The sequence below is a fragment of the Rhineura floridana genome, chromosome 2 (genome assembly GCF_030035675.1).
Source record: "Rhineura floridana isolate rRhiFlo1 chromosome 2, rRhiFlo1.hap2, whole genome shotgun sequence".
NCBI classification, from domain to species: Eukaryota; Metazoa; Chordata; class Lepidosauria; order Squamata; family Rhineuridae; genus Rhineura; species Rhineura floridana.
The window spans coordinates 185034136-185051806 of NC_084481.1; the positions used below are offsets into that span (position 1 = coordinate 185034136).

General features: G+C 39.3%; 1 protein-coding gene across 10 annotated transcripts in view; it reads left to right on the plus strand.

The window, feature by feature from the left end:
• NPAS3 (neuronal PAS domain protein 3) overlaps nucleotides 1-17671 on the plus strand; it is a 1108131-nt gene that overhangs the window by 717081 nt on the left and 373379 nt on the right. For all 10 annotated transcript variants that reach the window (XM_061611612.1, XM_061611611.1, XM_061611613.1 and 7 more), the window contains one exon: nucleotides 11266-11355. In XM_061611612.1, the coding sequence (XP_061467596.1) occupies nucleotides 11266-11355 (90 nt within the window). The remainder of the gene's footprint in view (nucleotides 1-11265; nucleotides 11356-17671) is intronic.

Here is a 17671-nt window from a genome sequence, read left to right on the forward strand (position 1 = left end):
CACACATCACTTGAAATTGCTCACCAGTAACTGATATCAAATATTGAAGGTTCCCATGCTAATCATCTGAAAATAAATTATGATAATGTTCAAGAGAAACTACTTGCATGGTATAAATATTTTTGTTTGACTAAAATCTATGTAGATTTACATTTTTATTAATTCATAAATATAAATTGAAGATCCTTTCTTTAATATGGCAAGTTTACTGTTTGTTTTCCAATAAGTGGCTCATTCTATTTCTGCCTCTTACATCAAAGAACTTTGAATAGTTGCCAAAACCATTTTATTTTCATCAGCATGTTAGAAATTATCAAGAAGCAAAGGAATAAAAACATTAAAATACACCCAGACACACTCTTTGGTTTTGGAATAGGGTGAGATTACAGAACATAAAGTTTTCTGTAAATATATACTAGTTGTTATTGTGCTGTGATCAGAAATGTAACTGATCTGATCATAGTTGGAATAAAATTACATTCTTTAAATTCCATGAAATGTTTGTCTGTAATATCTGAATCAGGAGTAGTTGTGCAAGTTATAGAGTACTATGGGCTGGATGTGCGCCACTAAACAGAGACTGAATCCTGCAAACTGGAGGCCCTGTGTGTGAGTGGTTCCTAGGTCCAAGATACAAATCAGTTGCCTGTTCTGGATGGAGTTGAAAGAACAGCCTTGTAGTCTGGGGGTACTTGTGAATCCAGTTCAGTCACTCAAGGCCCAAGCATTCTCAGTGACTAGGAGTGCCTTTTACCAGCTTTGGCAGATACACCAGCTGTGACTATTCCTGGACCCTTATAACTTCAGGGCCTGATGAACTGTTCCTAGAGTAATGAAGGAACTGGCTGAAGAACTCTCGAAACTAATGACTATTATCTTTGTGGAATCATGGAGGATGGGTGAAGTGCCAGATGACTGAAGGAGGGTTAATGTTGTCCCTATCTTCAAAAAGGGCAGAAAGGAGGAACCGGGGAACTACAGACCAGTCACCCTAACTCAAGCCCTTGTAAAATTCTGAAATAGATTATAAAGCAGTCAGTCTGTAATCACCTTGAAAACAATGCAATGATTACTAGAAGCCAACATGGATTTGTCAAGAACAAATCCTGTCAGACTAATTTTATCTCATTTTTTAATCGGATAACCTCCCTGGTAGATTGTGGGAATGCTGTGGACATAATATATCTTGATTTCAGCAAAGCTTTTAACAAAGTTCCCCATGATATTCTGACTAGCAAGCTAGCTAAATGTGGGCTGGATGGAACAACTATCAAGTGGATTCACAGTTGGCTACAGAATTGTATTCAAAGAGTGCTTATCAATGGTTCCTTCTAAAACCGGGGGGAGCTAACGAGCATGGTACCACAGGGTTCAGTCCTGGGCCCCATGCTCTTCAACATTTTATTAATGGCTTGGATGAGGAGATGCAGTGAGCGCTTATGAAATTTGCAGATGCTACAAAATTGGGAGGGATAACTAATACCCTGGAAGGCAAAAACAATATTCAAAGTGATCCTGATAGGCTTGAGTATTGGGCTGAAAACAGCAGAATGAAATTTAGCAGAGATAAATGCAAAGTTTTACACCTAGGAAAAAGAAACCAATTGCACAGTAATAAGATGGGGGATAATTGGCTCAGCAATTCTACATATCAGAAGGATATTGGGATTGTTGTTGATCACAAGCTGAATATGAGCCAACAGTGCAATGTGGCTGCAAAAAAAGGTGCATGCTATTTTAGCCTGCATTAATAGAAGTATAGTTTCCAGATCGCATCAAGTCCTAGTTCCCCTCTATTTGGAACTGGTTAGGCCTCATTTTGAGTACTGTGTCCAGTTCTGGACACAACACTTTAAGAAGGATGCAGACAAACTGGAACAGGTTCAGAGGAGGGCAACAAGGATGGTCAGGGGACTGGAAACAAAGCCCTATGAGGACAGACTGAAAGAACGGAGCATGTTTAGACTTGAGAAGAGAAGACTGAGGGGATGTATGATAGCACTTTTCAAGTACTTGAAAGGATGTCACACAGAGGAGGACTGGGATCTCTTCTCAATCATCCCAGAGTGCAGGATACAGAATAATGGGCTCAAGTTACAGGAAGCCAGATTTTTGCTGAATGTCAGGAAAAACGTCCTAACTGTTAGAACAGTTAGAATGGTACCAATTACTTAGGGAGGCAGTGGACTCTCCAACACTGGAGGTATTCAAGAGGCAACTGTACAGCCATCTGTCATGTGTGCTTTAACTTGGATTCCTGCATTAAGCAGGGAGTTGGACTCGATGGCCTTATAGGCCCCTTCCAATTCTATGAACTTGGATACAGTAGTCCAGCCACAGGTAACCTCAAAACTGGACAACTCTAATGTACTTTATATGGAGCTGCCTTAACTGGTGCAGAATGTAGTGGCTAGGTTGCTGGGTGGAACAACCAATCGGCAGCATGCAACACCGCTGTTAAAGGAATTGCACTGGTTGCTAATATCCTACCAGGCCAAGTTTGAGCGTTTACTGTTAGCGTATAATCTCCTGAACAATTTAGGACCAGATCACCTGAGAGATTACCTTCTCCCTTCCAGACCTGCCCAGTCACTGAGATACTGCTTACAAGTGCCTGTACGCTAATGCTAGGAGCCTGCGAACCAAGATGGGAGAATTGGAGTGCTTGGTCTTAGAGGAGAGCATTGATATAGTGAGCATAACGGAGACCTGGTGGAATGGAGAAAACCAGTGGGATACGGTTATCCCTGGATATAAACTATATCGGAAGGACAGGGAAGGACGTATTGGTGGCGGAGTCTCTCTATACGTGAAAGAAGGCATTGAATCCAGCAAGCTCGAAATCCCAAAAGTGGCAGACTCCTCCACAGAATCGTTGTGGGTGGTGATACCATGCCCCAGGAGGGACTTAATACTGGGAACGATCTATCGTCCCCCTGATCAAAATGCTCAGGGAGACCTGGAGATGAGATATGAAATTGAGGAAGCATCCAAACTAGGAAATGTGGTAGTAATGGGTGACTTCAACTACCCGGACATAGACTGGCTGCATATGTGTTCCAGTCATGACAAAGAAGCAAAGTTTCTAGATATTCTAAATGACTATTCCCTAGACCAGTTGGTCATGGAACCGACCAGAGGGACGGCAACCCTGGACTTAATCCTCAGTGGGGACCGGGACCTGGTGCAAGATGTAAGTGTTGTTGAACCGATTGGGAGCAGTGACCACAGTGCTATTAAATTAAACATACATGTAACTGGCCAATTGCCAAGAAAATCCAACACGGTCACATTTGACTTCAAAAGAGGAAACTTCACAAAAATGAGGGGATTGGTAAAAAGAAAGCTGAAAAACAAAGTCCAGAGGGTCACATCACTCGAAAATGCTTGGAAGTTGTTTAAAAACACTATATTAGAAGCTCAACTGGAGTGCATACCGCAGATCAGAAAACGTACCGCCAGGGCCAAGAAGATGCCAGCATGGTTAACGAGCAAAGTCAAGGAAGCTCTTAGAGGCAAAAAGTCTTCCTTCAAAAAATGGAAGTCTTGTCCAAATGAAGAAAATAAAAAAGAACACAAACTCTGGCAAAAGAAATGCAAGAAGACAATAAGGGATGCTAAAAAAGAATTTGAGGAGCACATTGCTAAGAACATAAAAACCAACAACAAAAAATTCTATAAATACATTCAAAGCAGGAGACCATCTAGGGAGACAATTGGACCCTTGGATGATAAGGGAGTCAAAGGTGTACTAAAGAACGATAAGGAGATTGCAGAGAAGCTAAATGAATTCTTTGCATCTGTCTTCACAGTGGAAGATATAGGGGAGATCCCTGAACCTGAACTAACATTTGCAGGAAGGGATTCTGAGGAACTGAGACAAATAGTGGTAACGAGAGAGGAAGTTCTAAGCTTAATGGACAATATAAAAACTGACAAATCACCGGGCCCGGATGGCATCCACCCGAGAGTTCTCAAAGAACTCAAATGTGAAATTGCTGATCTGCTAACTAAAATATGTAACTTGTCCCTTGGGTCCTCCTCCGTGCCTGAGGACTGGAAAGTGGCAAATGTTTTTTTTTTTTTTACAATAATTTTTATTCAAATTTTCATAAAACAAACAAAACAAAATCATAAAACATTCAAAGACAAAAAACAAAACAAAACAAAAATGATTAAACAAAAAAATAAAATGTTGACTTCCCATTTGTCGCAGATCAGTTATAGGTCTACAATACATAACAATCCTGTCTCTTAAATTATATTATAAAATCACTTTCCTCCAGTAGTTATCTTAATTAATCATCAAATCTCATAAACATTACTTTATTCTTTCCACAAAAAGTCAAAGAGAGGTTTCAATTCTTTAAGAAATATATCTATCAATTTTTCTCCAAATAAACATGTCGATTAACCCATCTCGTTAATAATAATAATAATCTTATTGTCATAACCATAGTCCAAATAAACATATTGATTAATCCATCTCATCAAAATCAGTTAGGTCCAATAATTTCAATAGCCATTATTCCATTATCCTTATTAATTCCATCTTCCATCTTCAATAGTCCTGTTAAGTCCAGTAATTTCAGTGTCCAATCTTCCATTATCGGTATTCCATAATAATCTTGCTGTCATAGCCATAGTCATATAATAAGAGTCTGATGGGAATTTCCTCTATCCCAAATATTTTCTTGCCATCGATTCTGAATAAGTTGCTGAAATATTGTTGTAAAGTCATATCTCTGTTCTTCTTTTTTTACAAAATGCACTGGCTCATCTCTTGAGAGTTTTTCCATTGTCACATGGCTGCAGTTAATTCCATAGATTTTCTCTATATCAAGCTCCATCACGTCATTCCAGTCCAGAAAATTATCCAAGCCATTGATAACTTTATCTCTAATATCTTCATTAATTTCTTCAGAGATAACGTTAAATTCCAAACAGTAGATTTTATTTCTAATATCCATAAACTCCAGATCTTTTTCCAATTCCACATTTGTTCCAATCTCCAGGGCTTGTATCTTCCCTTTATTTTTTCTTTTCTCATCTCATTCTCCTCTCTCACAGGATCCCCTATTTCTTTAAGCTCCTGCGTCATTTTGCTCAGTTCAATTTTCAGCTCCTTACTGCCCTGTCGCAGGGTTTGTTTCGTTATCTCAATCTCATCCATTATTTTCTGAAACATAATTACTTCCAGATTCTCAGGGAAAGTGGCAAATGTAACGCCAATCTTCAAAAAGGGATCCAGAGGGGATCCCAGAAATTACAGGCCAGTTAGCTTAACTTCTGTCCCTGGAAAACTGGTAGAAAGTATGATTAAAACTAGATTAACTAAGCACATAGAAGAACAAGCCTTGCTGAAGCAGAGCCAGCATGGCTTCTGCAAGGGAAAGTCCTGTCTCAGTAACCTATTAGAATTCTTTGAGAGTGTCAACAAGCATATAGATAGAGGTGATCCAGTGGACATAGTGTACTTAGACTTTCAAAAAGCGTTTGACAAGGTACCTCACCAAAGGCTTCTGAGGAAGCTTAGCAGTCATGGAATAAGAGGAGAGGTCCTCTTGTGGATAAGAAATTGGTTAAGAAGCAGAAAGCAGAGAGTAGGAATAAATGGACAGTTCTCTCAATGGAGGGCTGTAGAAAGTGGAGTCCCTCAAGGATCGGTATTGGGACCTGTACTTTTCAACTTGTTCATTAATGACCTAGAATTAGGAGTGAGCAGTGAAGTGGCCAAGTTTGCTGATGACACTAAATTGTTCAGGGTTGTTAAAACAAAAAGGGATTGCGAAGAGCTCCAAAAAGACCTCTCCAAACTGAGTGAATGGGCAGAAAAATGGCAAATGCAATTCAATATAAACAAGTGTAAAATTATGCATATTGGAGCAAAAAATCTTTATTTCACATATACGCTCATGGGGTCTGAACTGGCGGTGACCGACCAGGAGAGAGACCTCGGGGTTGTAGTGGACAGCACGATGAAAATGTCGACCCAGTGTGCGGCAGCTGTGAAAAAGGTAAATTCCGTGCTAGCAATAATTAGGAAAGGTATTGAAAATAAAACAGCCGATATCATAATGCCGTTGTATAAATCTATGGTGCGGCCGCATTTGGAATACTGTGTACAGTTCTGGTCGCCTCATCTCAAAAAGAATATTATAGAGTTGGAAAAGGTTCAGAAGAGGGCAACCAGAATGATCAAGGGGGTGGAGCGACTCCCTTACGAGGAAAGGTTGCAGCATTTGGGGCTTTTTAGTTTAGAGAAAAGGCGGGTCAGAGGAGACATGATAGAAGTGTATAAAATTATGCATGGCATTGAGAAAGTGGATAGAGAAAAGTTCTTCTCCCTCTCTCATAATACTAGAACTCGTGGACATTCAAAGAAGCTGAATGTTGGAAGATTCAGGACAGACAAAAGGAAGTACTTCTTTACTCAGCGCATAGTTAAACTATGGAATTTGCTCCCACAAGATGCAGTAATGGCCACCAGCTTGGACGGCTTTAAAAGAAGATTAGACAAATTCATGGAGGACAGGGCTATCAATGGCTACTAGCCATGATGGCTGTGCTCTGCCACCCTAGTCAGAGGCAGCATGCTTCTGAAAACCAGTTGCCGGAAGCCTCAGGAGGGGAGAGTGTTCTTGCACTCGGGTCCTGCTTGCGGGCTTCCCCCAGGCACCTGGTTGGCCACTGTGAGAACAGGATGCTGGACTAGATGGGCCACTGGCCTGATCCAGCAGGCTCTTCTTATGTTCTTATGTTCTTAATCTGGGGAAGCCTTCCTAGTGGTACCTCATGCCCCTAAAATTTGTCTTACTGTTACCAGTGTAGGGCCATGTGGAAATAAGATATACACCAATGAATTATATTTCAGGGACCCGCTAGGCACTTTTTAGTTGACTATAGGCTAAATGCTTAATATTACTGATTTCGGGAGAGGACTTAATAACTAAAGTTTAAGGACAGAAGAATTCCAGTGCAAATGCAGAGCTCCCCTGCACAGAGTCTTTGTTCAATCCATCTCAGTGAAGGAAGTTCCTTTGCATTTAAGGATCTGCCCATCCCTCCACTGAAATAAATGAAATAAAAACAGCTTGTGTTTTCAGGTCTTTCACAGGGAGAATGAGTCCTGATACTTCTCCTCTTAGTAGCTTTCAGTACCATCAATCATGGTATTCTTCTGAATCAGCTGTCTAAGTTGGAATTGGAGAGGTGCTGCTTTGCTGCAGTTCTACTCCAACTTAGATCATCAACTCCAGGAAGGTGGTGCTTGGAAGATATTGTTTGCCCTGTGGAGCCTCCATTGTGGGGTCATCTGGAGTTTTGGAACGTGTTATCATCAGTATGCTGATAACACACAACACTATTTCTCCTTTGCATTACAAGCAGGTGTGGTGGTGGATGTGCTGAACTGGTGTCTGACCTCGACAATGGACTGAATGAAGCCCATCAAACTGAAGTTCAATGCAGAAACAATAGAAACACTGTTAATAGGTGGTTCCCCTATCCAGATGGGTGAGGTGCAACCTAGTCTAGATGGGTGTCACACTAGCTGTGAAGGAGGAGGTGAGCAGCTTGGGAGTGTTCCTGGATACATCATTGTCATTGGAGGGACAAGTGGCCTCTGTAGCGCAGAGTGGCTTCTATTTGCTTTGATTGATGGGCTAGCTGTGACCCTATCTGACTGGCGATAGTGAGGCATCAGTGGTCTATGCCCTGGTGACGTCTAGGTTAGATTTCTGCAATACATTGTATGTTGGGCTGCCTTTGAAGACAGTGTGAAAACTGCAGCTAATGCAGAACACCAGCCAGACTGCTGAAGGTACAAGATAGTCTGAATATATAACTCGCATCCTGGCCCACTTGCACTGTCTGCCAATTTATTTCTGAGTCCAATTCAAAGTGCTGTTTGTTCGTTTTTTAATTCTCCCAGTAATTTGGACAGTATTAACATATACACAATAAGAATCCATTAAAACAAAACAAATATACTAAAAGTGTTCAACATAAAATTAACCACCCCACCCACATAAGGATGAACATACAAAAAATGACTAAAGCCAGACCATGTATGTTGAAAATTGCTTTGGGACTCTTTATGAGTGAAATGATTTATAAATTAATTAAATTGAATTGAAGGACCATAGCCAGTGGGAGGGAAGGAACATGGAAAAGGTTCCAGGATCAATGCCTGGTGTCTCCTGTCTGAAACTCTGAAGAGCCATTACGAGTCAGAGTAGACAATACTAAGTTAGATGGACCAATAGTCAGACTCAGTACTAGGAAGTTCCTTGTGTTCTTAGGGAATGTGGAACTCTAGAGCAGTGTGGAGCAATAAGAGAGGAGAACATTAACTGAAATTAAATAGATCAGTAATATTCAACCAGATCTGGAATTAGTACTGTGCCAAGAATGTCACCTGTATTTAATTTTTTAACCATTCTCCAACAATTAATGATAAAAGAAATTGTACTGAAAAATTATCAAAGGGGAAAACAAATTTTGATGAAATTTACATGAATGGCTTGCACAGATTTGGTGGTGCTTCCTTTACTTTCAAAGTGGCTGAAGGGTTTTGTGAGTTTCTGTTCTTTCATTCTACAAATCATCTATCTGGTGGTCAGTATTTTGCAGCCTTCCTGTACTTACTGAAAAACCCATGACATCCTCAGGTAGGCTTTCCTGTAAGTGTGTGAAGCTGAGGATGCTGTCTACCGTTTGTCTGACAGTAGTTCATTGTTATTTGTTTTAAGTGAAGTATTTTTACTTTTGAAGATTTTTCTAATAGGTGAAAGGCAGGGCTGCCCTTAAAAGCAAAATGTTCAACTCATCACTTTAAGGCACTTGATGGCTAGTCTTCCTGGCTTACTGTGGTTGAATTAAAACCCAGCGAAAGGCACTATAAAGTAATTATTCCCATGGGGCTTTTGGTACATGCAGCCAAGGAGGCTGCAGAATGCTTGAGAAATGGAAAGAAAAACACACACACCAACCTCAATCATCTTACAAAAAAAAAAAAAGCTCAACACTGCACCACCCAAAGTTTTAAAAATTCTAATCTGTCTTGCAAATGAGGCAGAAAAATAGAATCCTCTTTAACTGGGGAACAAAATATTTGAGATGTTGGAGAACAGATTTTGACACAGGACTACCTGGAATTCCATAGGAAAATATGGGAGCCACTTATAATGTTGTTGTTGTTATGTGCCTTCAAGTCGATCATGACTTATGGCGACTCTGTGAATCAGCGACCTCCAATAGCATCTGTTGTGAACCACCCTGTTCAGATCTTGTAAGTTCAGGTCTGCGGCTTCCTTTATGGAATCAACCCATTTCTTGTTTAGTCTTCCTATTTTTCTACTCCCTTCTGTTTTTCTCAGCATTATTGTCTTTTCTAGTGAATCATGTCTTCTCATTATGTGTCCAAAGTATGATAACCTCAGTTTCATCATTTTAGCTTCTAGTGATAGTTCTGGTTTAATTTGTTCTAACACCCAATTATTTACTTCTTTGCACTCCATGGTATGCACAGAGCTTTCCTTTAACACCTTTTTTGACAGCTTTTTTCACTGTCCAGCTTTTACATCCATACATAGAGATCAGGAATACCATGATCTGAATGATCCTGACTTTAGTGTTCAGTGATACATCTTTGCATTTGAGGACCTTTTCTAGTTCTCTCATAGCTGCCCTTCCTAGTCCTAGCCTTCTTCTGATTTCTTGACTATTGTCTCCATTTTGGTTAATGACTGTGCCAGGTATCCTTGACAAGTTCAATGTCCTCATTGTCAACTTTAAAGTTACATAAATCTTCTGTTGTCATTACTTTAATGTTCTTGACGTTCAGCTGTAGTTCTGCTTTTGTGCTTTCCTCTTTAACTTTAATTAGTATTCGTTTCAAATCATTACTGGTTTGCTACTTATAATGGTTTACCTTACATGTCCATCTTCCCTGTCTTCCTCTCTCTTCCCCTATTTTTTAAAATGTGCAAAATTATGACAGCACATTGTTCTTGGTGTGATTGCTTTAGATAATTGCATCACTCAGTTGTGTGTATTAATGAAACAGGCAGCTGAGCCTGTATGTATTAGTCCCTGTTTGAAATGACCCCATTTGGTGCTATCCATCCTCTCTGGAAGGGCATCCATTGGAACTAGAACTCTGTTTCAGCAGCTTTTTAGGACATAGGTTACTGGGAAATGGAGTTGCAAGGGCTTCTGAACCCTTAGTAGCCATGCATATATGCCCCATGTGCCAAGATCCCTGGGAAATATAGTTCCCAGAGTTCCTAATATCCCTAGTAAGAATGCAAGGAGCCTTGAATCCTAGTAAGTGAGATATTGCAGGAGTAGCATTTTAGGTCTTAATGGGGTGGAGGCTCTGTGGTAAGGCTTTTCCATAACAAGCCCCTCTTATTGTTCTTCCTACCTGATCAGTTTTGGGTGGAAAGGCAGGATTGATGGGGAGTATCTTGGAGCTTCGAATGAGTTCAGGTGCTCATGAGCAGCAATGCTCAGCAGTACCCCATCATGTTTCTAATAATACAATAAGGAGCAGAATAGAGTCCAAAATTTGGAATGGACTGAGAAATGTGTTTATTTGGAAACGATTGGTGGGGGGAGGGATCACATGAACTTCAATCAGTTGAAGTCAAAAGAAACAGATAATAAAATGAAGCATATTTATAATGAATATTTATGGATAAAAGTGTATATTCAATGTGCTGTGCTGTGATGTTTCAATTAGAAATAAGGCCTTTTGTTTGTTAATTGATATGTTTCAGGTGGCTTTTATAAAAGTGTATAAATACCACATGTTCTTTAATACATTATATTGGCAATCATATTTAAAGCCTTACACCTTCCAGAATATAATTTATAACTGTACAAGCTGACATTGAAGATATTAAATTCACAAGTTTTCTATGGTCTCCAGGTGTGAACATATTTGACAGTAATCTGTTGATTGGTTTTGTTTGCTTGCACAAAAAAAGTGTGTGGGTACATTTGTGAATGAAGAGGAAGCCCATAATCCTCTGTTAATTAGCAAATTACTGCAATCCACAGTGTTCCTCTCTTCTCCATTTTTCTGCAAGGAAACTCCTTTCATTTCTGTGCTGAATAGAAATAAAGTGTTAAGAATGTCAATATATGTTAATTCAATAGGGCCGTAATTAGAATAGTGTGTATGTGATGTCTGTGCTTTCTCTGTTAGTGAAATATATCCCCAAGTAACAAACTTCTCACTTTTTTCTTACTTTGCAGTCTCTGGATGGATTTGTATTTGCACTAAACCAAGAGGGGAAATTTTTGTACATTTCGGAAACAGTCTCCATCTATCTAGGCCTATCCCAAGTAAGTAAAAAATTCAGTGGTGCAAGTTCCACTCTCATGCTCACTTAAAAAAAAAGCAATAAATCTGTTTAGCAATATTTTGCATTTTATTGGAACTGTAATTTAATGGCTGTGTTTTATCCTCCCTAGAAAAATATTGAGGTGTGAGTCAGCATAGAATGTTCAAATAGAATTTTTTTAAAAAAATCCCTGAGCTTGAAAAAAATTTATTCTGCTAAGAATCATTATTAATTTATTGAGAACAAATGAAGTTTCTTTTCTCAGTTGTTTTGAACTTTAAACCTCAATACCTGGTAGGAAAGGGACACACTAATAGTACTTCCCTTGTGTCCTATTACTGGATGTTTATGGAGTACCCTGCATTATCCTGGGAGCTGACACAATGACAGGGAGTCATTTGGAGTCAAAAAATACTGAAAGAGACCATTAAAATGACTTGCAAGGAGGGTTTCAACAAGGGCACATTCTGCTGCTTTTGCACATGTTCAGTAAATCTGCAGAGGATTTTCTTTATATAACAATTTAGTTTAATTACTGTTGTTCCATTACTGACATATTTTGAAATCTACGTTTGTAGGAAAATAGAACTACTTTTTGTTTTATCTTAAATGGCTGGACTTTTGGTAGCATTTACTACATGGTATGCTAGAACCATCCTGATACAGATTTGGGAACTCTGGGTAATTTATTGCATGATGAGTTGCAAAGTAGGATGCTCTGCCTGTAGTTTAGCCATCCCTGAGGAACTCAACAGCTATGTGAATGCTTGTGTCTTGTTTGGAATGGGGACTCATATTGAATTGTTGCCGTGGTTGTTTGGAGACCTTTCTCAGGACTGGAAGTTTTAATAACTGTGTGATTTGGTTGCACCTAAACTAAGCTGAAAATGCTATCCTGAGGTAATGAAACAGGATATCCAAATAATTGGTGTGAAAGAAAAAAGATTCCAATTGGAACAGCAGCCATTAACTCCTCAAAGAAAATGCCGGTATCTGTGGTATACATTCATGATGTGTTTATAGTGATTGTGTGGAAACTTTCTCACACAAAAACAAGAGAATTAAGAGGTGGGGGATTGTTAATTCAATTGTGGTATTTTTGAATCTTCCTGAAGTCCTTAGTTTTCTAATGCACTTAAATCTCTGTCTTGGCCTTCTTAGAAACCTTTATCAGAAGTTTTGTATTGTCACATGATCGTTAATGCATATTTTAAAAATACACTCTCACACACAAATAATTGTAATGTTTATTATTGTCTTATGTTCATATTAATATGTTTTTGAATAGTGTCTAACAAAGTTTAATAAACCAACAAAGAAGGATGAATAATTAGTCTAAACAGGTAAATGCTAATTAGTGAACTCCTGAAAGACATCCATTATACACTAGCTTAAAACAAATTTTACAGCTCTAGTTAGTGGTGTAATCCAAATTCTGTCAAGGCAACTGCATTTTCTGTAATTGAGATGTGTATGTTTGCTTTGCATAACAGATGGCTCTGTATGCTTAGACTGATAGCTAGGAAAATAATAATTGCAGTATTCCAGCCAAAAGAATATTAGCTCTTGGGTAGGGGCCATTTCAGGCAGTAGTCCTGCCAGCACAGCATATGCACATATATGGATTTGATTTTCAAGGAAATTGATGCATCTGGAATAGTGTGGCCATCTGAAATATCATCTGTTCAAGAAAAAAAAGTTGGCTTTAACCCTATCCTAGTCCTTGTTAAAGCATACTTCTAAGCTGAGCAATATTCAGCGATTGTCAGACATTATTAGACTACATATAGACTGTTCCTCATTCAGTCTCTAGACTTTGGGGGTAGGTTTCTGATTTCCTGATTATAAATAGTGAGTTTGGACATAGAATACTGTCAAACATGCAAAAAGTTGTACCTCTTTCTTATTAATCAGTGTATTAGTGAAAAATATTATTACAAAAAGATTGTGGGCATTGCCACTAGATTGAGTGAAATCTGTTTCCTGAAATCTGTTTTCAAGGGATTGTAGTTGGGAAAGTAAAACAAAAAAGCACTATAAACCAATATGAAGTTTTCTAAGGGCTAGCCCATGTGTGGTAATGTCTAAGTGTTACAAAAGCTGTTTAGGTTTGGTTGAACAGCCCTGCAATTCCAAATCCAAAGGCAGTAACATGATATCCAGCTCAGATATGCATATTAGAGATGTAAGTAACCTGCTGCAGTGGGGAACAATGATCCAGCTGTCTCCTCCTCTTTTAAAAAAAGGCTGTACAATATGCACAGCAGCACACAATAGGAGGACTACACAGCCTGCCAAAGCAGAGACTGGCAGAGTAACTGAAGCTCATTACCGTCAATGCAAAAATCCAAAGCCTCTCGTCACTATCTTCTTAGCCACACTTGCAGCTAAAATCTCCAGATAAGATCTTAAAAATTGCTGCTGAAAGGGCTTATCCACATCTTGTCTTGAAAGTAGTCACTAGGCCGGTGTTAGGGTCCCAGCATGTTATCAGCTAGGGAATGCCCCTTGCCACACACCCCTTTCCACCTTCTCCAGCCCCAGACCCACAAACCTCCTCATCTCTTCACTTCCACTTCATCGGCCAGGGTGGAAAGGCAGTAGAGCTTAACAGCAAGCTATGGCAACTTGCAGGGAGAGGAAAGTAAGAGCTGGGAGAGACCTCCTTCCCTTCTTTCTCTCTGTGGCTTGTCACAGCCGCACCCTGCTAAATGGAGTGAGAGGGAAGTGAAGGAGGGGGTTGGTGATGTGGGTGGGATGGAAGGGAGCTAGGGCAGGCTGGATTAAAATCTGAACCAGAGAAGAATGCAGGGGTCATAATGCTCACAACTTCTTTGCTTGAGCATTTTGAACCTCTGAGAGACTTACTTCAGAGCCTTAAATAAGAGCCCTGCTAACATAGCTATAAATGAGCTACAAATGCACATTTATTGTACTATATAAACTAATAAACTAGAAATGTTGACAATCATTTAGGAAAGGGAAAGGTCAAAACCAGAAATGGCATCCTCAGGGGACAGCAGTTCCTGTTGCCACAACCCTCTTGAATATTTGATCTGAGGTTATGTAAAAGGAGATTGTATTCCCACAGAACTGTGCTTGTTCTTATGAAGTATTTTCTATTAGAGCATTACTCCTGCAGATCAAAACCAGTCCAGATCATTTTTTTTAAAAAAAGAGTGTGGAAAAGAAAAGTGGGTGCAAATATTTTAAATAAATAGATGTTTTTGTTAATTACGTTATAGTTCTTTAAACTAACAGCTGATACTCCCCTTTCCCTTGAGTCCAAAGATTACCAATCCAACTAGTCTTTTCAGCAGTCTTGGAAAAACTATGATATTTTACAGATTCATCACTAACGGTGTCAAAAAAGAAACTGCAATCATCCACAGTAAATTTAAGCATTAAAAAGCTTTATGTACCACAAAGAACAGCAACAGAAATAGCTATGCAAAGAATTGTCCTTTTATAAAGGAAATGCTAATGTCTCACTGTAGTGATCTCAAAATTGTTCAAAGTGAGGAAATAATTGTAGTAGATTGTTATATCATTGAATTCTAGTTTGTGATAAAGATGCCAAGAACAAGCATTAACGGGATATGTACACATGAGATATCTTGCCTCCAATTCTTTATGTTCTATCCATTGCTATCAGATAAACATTTCTGGGTTCCTGCCATGAGCTGGCAGAGGTTGTAGTTGTGTTGAGTAAACCTTGTGACACTTTTGAGAGTTTATACGTTCAGTAATGTTGGACCTGAGAGTGATGCTTGAGCTTTTAAATTTTAGTTTTAGCACCTGGCTTTTTTTAAATTTCAGTCTCCTTAGATTCTTAAATTAACTTAACTGCTTTTGCTATTTCCCATAGTTTTTGTTTTCAAGTAGTTTTATCCTTTAATACTTAATACTATGCTTTGTACTCGTGGTCGGTTGACACTGAATAAAGATTATTGTTGTTGTTGTTTACTCAGAGTAGACCTATTTAAGTTAATGGATCTAAGTTAGTCATGACCATTAACTTCAATGGGTCTTCTCTGGGTAGGGCTAACACTGGATATATATACCTTTTTATAACACCCTATAATTTCTGCAGTAAACCTGTTGCATTCAAGTCAGTATATAAATGGTTGATACATTATATTAGCCCCATTCAAAGATAAGAATGTAGAAAGCAACACTTTTCTGAATCAGGCCATCAGTTCATCTAGCTCGGTGTTGGCTACTCTGACTGGCAAAAGTTTCCCAAGGTTTCAGCCAGGAGTCTTTCCCAGTCCTATCTGGAAATACTGGGGATTAAACCTGGGACCTTTAAACCTGTTCTCATCCTCCATTCTTTATCCAGTTCTGTATCTCTCAGTCTTGATCATATCTGGAACAGGGAATTGATCACCCTGTTGTGTATTGTTTTTGAAATGCTGGCAGCCTTTTGATTTGGCAAACCTCCATGGGAAATCTCAACTGCCTAGAGTGTTGCTCAACAGCATCTCTCTCTCTCTCCACCACCATGTTCCCTTGTCATTCATACTTGGTGTATGGATGATACCCCAAAACAAGGTCCTAGCAACTGAAGTGTAATATGTTCAGAAGAATAATCTTTTAGACCATTTGGTTACAATATACAACGCTGTCATGTAAATTGATCTGATATATTAACTTGGGCCAAAATTCTAAAACCATATTCTTGAAGCCTAAAGCCTTGAAGTGCTACAGCTATGCTTTCAAAAAATGTCCCTATTACTGTACAATATAGCAAGGTTGTACAAATGTCAAGAAATGTAGTTGCCATTGACCAGATTAATGGGTACAAGAAGCACAAATGGAGATCTGATTATCTAAGGATCCCCCCCTTCTAGTAGCCCTTCAAGAATGGCACGGGATATGATGCAGGGGGCTGCAGCAGGACAAGGGAATCTATAGAAATTAGGCGAGGTCTTTGCATAAGCAGAAGTGCCTTCTGCTTGTCCAAGGGATCCTCTGGATCAATACCAATATTTTAGAGCTTGATATAATCTTAGGGCTCTAGATTATAAATGAATTTTAGGTTGTTTTAGCCACACTTGTTATCAGTGACCAAATGTTGGGGAACACATTCAAGCATATTACTTGAATGGGTAGGGCCATAGCTCAGTTGCAGAGTATCAGATCTGCATGCAGAAGATTCCAGATTCAATCTCCAGGTAGGGCTGGGAGAGACCCTTGTCTGAAATTCTGGAGAGCTGCTGCTAGTCAGCATAGTCAGTACTGAGCTAGATGGACCAATACTCTGACTCACTATAAGGCAACTTCCTATGTTCCTGCTTAGTTTTCCATTAGATGATTACTCGTTACTGGTGGCTGCATATGTGAATGTAAATATGTAAACTGATTCTGTTAAAAAGATCTCAGGTTCAAGGGATGGCAAAGTCTGGCCAGCCTTTCAGTCAATCAATAGTTTGTTGTCACCAGCCCCTCCCCCCTCTTCCTAAGTAGCTGGGCATGGTCAGGGAAAACTTTCCTACCCCTCTCTATAGTTTGTTTGCCCTCATCTAATCCAACACAACCTCCAGGCACTGATTCATTGAGATCTGTGTAGACCAGTGGTTCTCAACCTTTTTTGCTCCATTCCCCGTCTTTCACCATTGTTCAGAATATAATTACCCCCTTCCCAAGATAGTCTCTCATAGCGTGTTGACGTTTCGCGAGTGACGGTGGTGTTTCTCGTGAGAGAAAAATTTCTTAGTTTATATTATAACAGAATTTCTTGGAGCACTTTCTGGTCTTTAAATAATAATTTAATTTTGCAAATGAAAATAATGCTGCATGTTCAAGAATCGATTTTAATCTGTGACATTCAATAAACGTTATTGAATGTCGCAGATTAAATTAAAAACAAACTACAATTTTACAGATTGTACATAATCTACAGGACATCACACTTTGCTGAATAGTGGTCCCAATTCCCCCCTGGAACCCTAAAATTCCCCCCCGGGGGGGAATTCCCCCCTTGTTGAGAACCCATGGTGTAGACCAAAGGAAAGCTAGAAGACAATGGATATAAAATGTATGGCTTTTGTTGCCTATCTTTGTTTACATGATCACTTGTTGTTGTTGTTATGTGCCTCTAAATCGACTACAACTTATGGCGATCCTATGAATCAGCAACCTCCAAGTGCATCTGTCATGAACCACCCTGTTCAGATCTTGTAAGTTCAGGTCTGTGCCTTCCTTTATGGAATCAGTCCATCTCTTGTTTGGCCTTCCTCTTTTTCTACTCCCTTCTGTTTTTCCCAGCATTATTGGCTTTTCTAATGAATCATGTCTTCTCATGATGTGTCCAA